Genomic DNA, 6,000 nt, shown 5'->3' on the forward strand with positions numbered 1-6,000 from the left:
GTAGCACATATCTTCCATCAGCTGCAGGAAAGAAAAAAAATCTGCACACCTTTTAAAGGCAAGATTTATCCATCAGTGTTTCTGTTAAATTAGTGTTTATAATCTTTGAGGGGAAAAAAAAGGGATGTGCTAATTTGAGAATCTCAAATTTAAAGGTTACGTCAGCAGATTTAGTGCTAAAAACTAATCTCTTCCTTTTTGTATAGACGGCTATCTAATAAAAATAAGGCTATATTTTAAACAAGAAAATGTTCATGTGCCATAATATTTATGTTATATTATATAACAGCTTTAGATGATGTTGTATGTTACACTACATAAACACTTTTCTTAAACCAGACCCTTTGTATATATACATCTTTCAGTGATTGTTACTGCTGTTATTGCTTCAGCTGATACGATTTTAATTGCTTTTAGGTTGAACTTGAAAGAAAGTTGGAGTCAGCTACCAAGTCAAAGCTCCACTACAAACAACAATGGACAAGGGCTTTGAAAGAACTTGCAAGGTTAAAACAGGTATGCAGGTTTTCTTTTGTCATATGAGATAACCAAGTTAGTGTAGTGTTGGAAGCTACTTATTACTGTTAACGTTTGTCTTTGCAAAATTAAAGCTCTGAGCTACGCTTTTTACAAAAATGAGAACAGCAAAACTGATTTGAGTTTGACATTGAACTCAGGAAGGACCAAGGCTCAGGTCTGCGAAGAAGGTTGGCATAGCTAAAAGGAGGCATGATTCAAAAAAGAAAAGTTTCATTAAACTCATTCCCAATAATGCTCAGTCAGCACTTCCAGAGAAAATATTTTGTTCTTGTCTCAACCATGTTGGCCAGTCACACTCCCAACTGTTCTGTATTTTAATTGTAAAATGAATGAAGACTAAAGATGAGAGACAAATCTTAACTTTTAGAAACAGTGGTTTAAGGTTTGCTGAATGCTGTAAAATGAAGTAAACTTGCAGAAAAGTTAAACTGGAAATGAAACTTTTTTCTCCTGCTTTTGGAAATCCTAATCTCATACTAATGTGGCATGCTTTTTTTACTGCTGTGTTTTAACAGAGCTTGTGTGTGTGTGTATATATATACATACACGTATGACTTGAAAATACTCTGTTCAAACTTGCAGGAGTAGCAGCTTCATCCTCACTGAATCCATATGCTTTTATGTGTTTTTTGTCATCGCCTGTCTTTCATGAATTACAGTAAACATTAGCTAAACAGTATACTTAAGAATGGCAAGCATTTCCATTGGCCTTGACAAACAAATCAGTAAATCATTAATCCCTGTTGCTGAATAAACCTTGATACAGACATAAAGCTTCAGAATTCAAGTTTAGTAAAAGGTTTTTATTACCTGTAGGTTCACACCTACTTCCTGCTTGAGGAAAAGTGTTTTGTTTTGTTTTTTACAGGATTATAGTTCCTACTTCATTCCTACTGCTAGAATATTCAGTTTTGGGAGAGTAAGAAGCTAAGCCCACCCTCTCCTAATTGATGTTTACCTTTTTTAATCTGTATTTCTCTTTGAAGGCAGTGAATGTGCTATATGATCACTATTAATAATTAAAAACTCATCTTTATTTGCTGTCTTCAAATTGGTCCTTTTTGCCTAGGGATAAAAGGAGTCATGAATTCTCATCTCCAATTTCTGAAACATCTATGCTTCACAAAGATGATAGAAGGAAGAATATAAATCTTACCTCTCTGATTAAGATTTCTTCAGCAGCCATGAAATGTCCAGGCTATTTTTTCTTACTGTCATATTTAAAAATTCCTGCAGAATAAGAGAGAAGATTGTTGTTTGCCAGATTAACACTAGTGTATATCACTATCAGGTTTTTATTATAAATTTCATCACTGCAAACCTGATGATCTGAATTTAGTAACATATGTAGATGGTTTCAGCTGATCCTCTTGCTGAAAGTCTGAACCATAAAATAAGTTGGCATGTACAGTGAATACCTAAAACTTTTTTACTACAGAACAAACCCTTTCAAAGTGGTTCCTTGTGGTTTTATACTCCTGTGCTTCATCTTATACTTAGTCTATTGATAAAGGATTTAAGTGACTTTAAAGAGCCAAATAAAAGTTGAAGCAGAGCTGATCAAAAACCATTTACTGTGTTTTAAATATAAATTTGGAAACTGTTGCTTCAGGAATTCTAGATTTGCTTTAGTTCAGATGATTTGTGCAATTGTGCATAGTTTGACCAATTTCTTGTTTAAATTGGATTAGTACCATGTTAATTTTGCATTGCCTCTGGTGAATAGCCACAGGGCTGTAATCTGTGCCAGTAATTTGTCACACCAAAGCTCTCTAGAGAACTATACAAAACATTTGTGTAGTGAGGATTAGACGCTGAAAGCCATATCTTAGATTGTTAATAAATGTTAATGACAAAACCCAGCTGGTAAGTCTTGGAAATGAGATCTAATGCTTTGTGCCCATTGCCAAAAAAATGTTTAAACAGAGATTTCCATTACTCAAAGGTGACCTAGTACAGTCAATTTGTGAATTAAAGAAGCATAATCTACAGGCTAAGCATTTAGTAAAACGCTCTTCTGATTTGCAACCATAAAAGTCAATGTTTCCTTAATTAAAAAGTTTCCTTTTACTTTGGAACTAGTGCTTAGCACACATCTGTGATGGTTTTATATTTTGCAGAATATGAGATATGCACTACATAACTTAGAAAAGTATGGGACTGTTAATAGAAAATGCTCTAAACTTCTCCATGTCTAGGATTTTGAACGCTGCACACAGTGCCAGTGGTAACCAAAAAAAAATCTAAACTACATGAGGACACATATACATCATGCCTACCTGTGCTTAACAAAATACAGAAGTTAGGTGAATTTAAACACAGTTTGTAAAGCTGAATGAAAATAGACTTCACCCAGCTTACTTTTCTTCCCTCATTGTTACTCAGTTAAGTCTGTATTAACGCTTCATTTATTATACCCCTGTTCAGCTTTAGGAAGACAAAAATGTCAACAAGTTAGCTATGTATCTATGCACCCAGGTAGATTTTATCATTTCCAGAGGTTTCAAAAACTGTCTTTCAAAGTTTGCTGACTGGGTGATCTCAATGCTACACAAATGAGACTTCCATAGTTTTTATGTGTGTGAACATTATTTCTGAGAGCAATCAAACCATTTACACAAAATTGCATACATGCTTACAGAGATCTTAGATGCCAAATTCAGTACCTCTCTGAATGAAAGAAACAATGTATCAAAACGAAAGCTGGCAGAAATGTCACTTTCAGCAGTTGATAATCTCTATTATAATCTAGAAAACCAAAATCTCAAAATGTACATTCATATGTTATTCAGTGTTCTGGGGGAAATATTTGTGTCTTTTAATGTGTTTGTGCCCTACAGAGCTGTTAAAACCAGCACTGATGCATTTGTTTAAAACAACATAGACTGTGTTGGCTGGCTGACATTCACTCTATCTTGTCCAGTGTCTTGCTTATCCACTCAGTAATTAATTTGATTAATTTATAAGTAATTTAGCCAAGGATTGGATGTAAATCTTTGTTTAAAAAAAAAAAACAGTTGGAGGTCCAAGTCTTGGTTAAAAACTGTGTCTTGAAACCATCCAGGCCCTCCTACTGACTTGTCAGCTCTGGGTTATTTTCAGAAAACTTTACTTGAGTTCCTTAGCTTCAATTGTAAGTTTTTCCCACAGACTTGCATGGTATGTATGAGTGGGAGAGTGAATAGTGGCTGCTATTTAGCCATTGTTTAGTCTAGTGTATGTATGTTTACATCTCCCTTTTGGATTTATAGGCAGCTATGGCAAAATAAAGATTGTGCTTCCTTGATTGAAGAGCCTCTTAACCAGAGCACCTGGCGGCATACAGGGATTCTTTTATGATCTGATTATAATTGAAATTTTGAGGGTTTTTTTATTACTGGTTAATTTTTATTTAATGCTGATATTCCTGTAGTACCATAGGTTTCAAAACATGATTGAAGTTCCCACCACGTGAGCTCCTAAACAGTATTTCTTGTCTCAAGCATTAGTGCTTGTCTCAAGCACTAATGAAGAAAAGTAGTAAAACATTTAAGTAAATGATCTGATAATTAGTATGTGGCTTTGTTTGGATTAGATTTGTTTTGTTTATGGGGATGTAAGGGGAAGATGGCAAAATATCAAATTAATAAGAGAAAGGAATATCGGTGATAAGTTTTACCAAGGGGGAAAAGGAAAGAAAATGAGCAAAAGGAATAGCATGACTAGCAGTGCTGAGAAAGTAGTGGAGGAGAAGGTACCTGGACCAACTAAGAGTATATTGCAGAAATAATTTTCAGAGTAATTTGCACATGATACTCTTGGTTCATCTATGGCTGCCTCACTATGGGATAGTGGCTGATGATAATTAGGTGGTGATGCAAGAGTGAAGTTTCCAAGTGTTCTGAGTTTCTAGAGGGTCTTATCTTCTATCCACAAAGCTGCCTTTAGTCCAGCAGCTGATGATTCCAGAGTGTTCCCTTACCTGAAATTTAAAAATGCGAAATTCTAAAAGTTCAAACTTTAAAATTCTGATAGTTCTTACTGAGGCTTAAAACAGCCTGACTGGCTATAATAAGCAGTTGGGACTAAATCTGAAATGTTCCTTATTTCAGGATATATTATAGGAGCATATTCTCTCTGGAAATGTCCAATACGTCAGAAAGTCTTGACTGAGAATTTTAAGTGTGTGGGTATGTATGTATAAACTTGTATGCACTGAGGTACACTTAAAATACTTTGTATTCAATTATAACTTAGTTTTTAAGTATACACAGAATAAAATGAGGATGTTACAAGTGGATTTAGAAATGCTGGACTCTGCTTTATTAGTACTGTAAATGTGCAGAAGTGTTTTATTAATGCTTTTTTTTTCATTTTGGAAGATCTCACAGTAAATTCGGCTACATTTCAAGTACTACTATGCAGTAGAGTTTGGTTCCTTCTCTGATTTAAAAAACAAAAGTGCTTGCTGCCCAATGGATTGTTAAACTGTGGTGGAAAAAGTGGATTTAATACCTGAATATCTCTGATAAAGATGGCACCAGTTTCATCACTGATGAATAAGAAATCCTTCCTTCTCTCTCATAGTAACAAAAAGACAGTCTTTTTATGGTGTCTCAACATATCGTAACAAAATTATACATAAATTAATTCAAAATCAGCATGCCTCACTTCTCATCAAACAACTGTTGTAAATTCTTTGCCATCTTCCTGTATTGATGAATTATTAGGAAATGGGTTTCTGTTCCTCTGCTATGAATGGTATACATAGAGCAAGTTTGCTGTTATGCACCCTACAAATTGTTATGACAGACTTTTAAAGAAGTCAAAGACTAATGTTGGGAAAGACATCTGAATATCACAGAGTGCAAAGTGTGTAATTTAAATTACACACAGAATCCATCATAAATTAATCTGCAAAATCCCTTCTTACCTCCTTTCATGTCTTTTTTTCCAAGTTGGACTGTCTTAGACTGAATGCTAGGGAAATCTTGCTGCGGTAAATGTTGATTTTTATTTTTTAATTTAATATTATTGTGCTTAAATGTCATTATTCCAGGTCATGGCATGGCATGCTACAGAAATTCTTGATTTTCACTGCTACAGGACTAAAATTAATGTTGTCTTTTCCCTCACTCCTCCCAAACAAGGAAATACTAAATATTTGTCATGTTTACATCACAATTGCATTAGTAATCAAATTAAATTTCTAATCACATTTATCTGAAAGGAAGTCCTACCCAATGTTAACTTGGAGACAAAATGTACTGATAAGAGTTTTTCTCCTCTATGGAGAAGAGGAGAATTTGGCACTCTTAATATTCAAACTTACTTCCCTACAAATCTAGGGTTATTATCCTGAGCAACGAGTATGCTCACCAGCAACACTGATTTTTTTTTTTAATTTTTTTATAGACATTTTTCCCAGAGAAAACATCAAAAGGAACAGGAACTGAACAAAGGATTCTTCAGGAAAGCCTT

The 6,000-nt window shown here is 34.3% G+C and overlaps 1 protein-coding gene across 1 annotated transcript in view; it reads left to right on the plus strand.

Moving 5' to 3' along the window:
• The window catches only part of CEP120 (centrosomal protein 120kDa), a 38,787-nt gene that overhangs the window by 25,981 nt on the left and 6,806 nt on the right, over positions 1-6,000 (plus strand). Inside the window, exon 18 of the mRNA XM_009321103.1 lies at positions 418-516. Within this exon, the coding sequence (XP_009319378.1) occupies positions 418-516 (99 nt within the window). The remainder of the gene's footprint in view (positions 1-417; positions 517-6,000) is intronic.

Source organism: Pygoscelis adeliae, unplaced genomic scaffold, assembly GCF_000699105.1.
Source record: "Pygoscelis adeliae isolate BGI_AS28 unplaced genomic scaffold, ASM69910v1 Scaffold83, whole genome shotgun sequence".
Lineage (NCBI taxonomy): Eukaryota > Metazoa > Chordata > Aves > Sphenisciformes > Spheniscidae > Pygoscelis > Pygoscelis adeliae.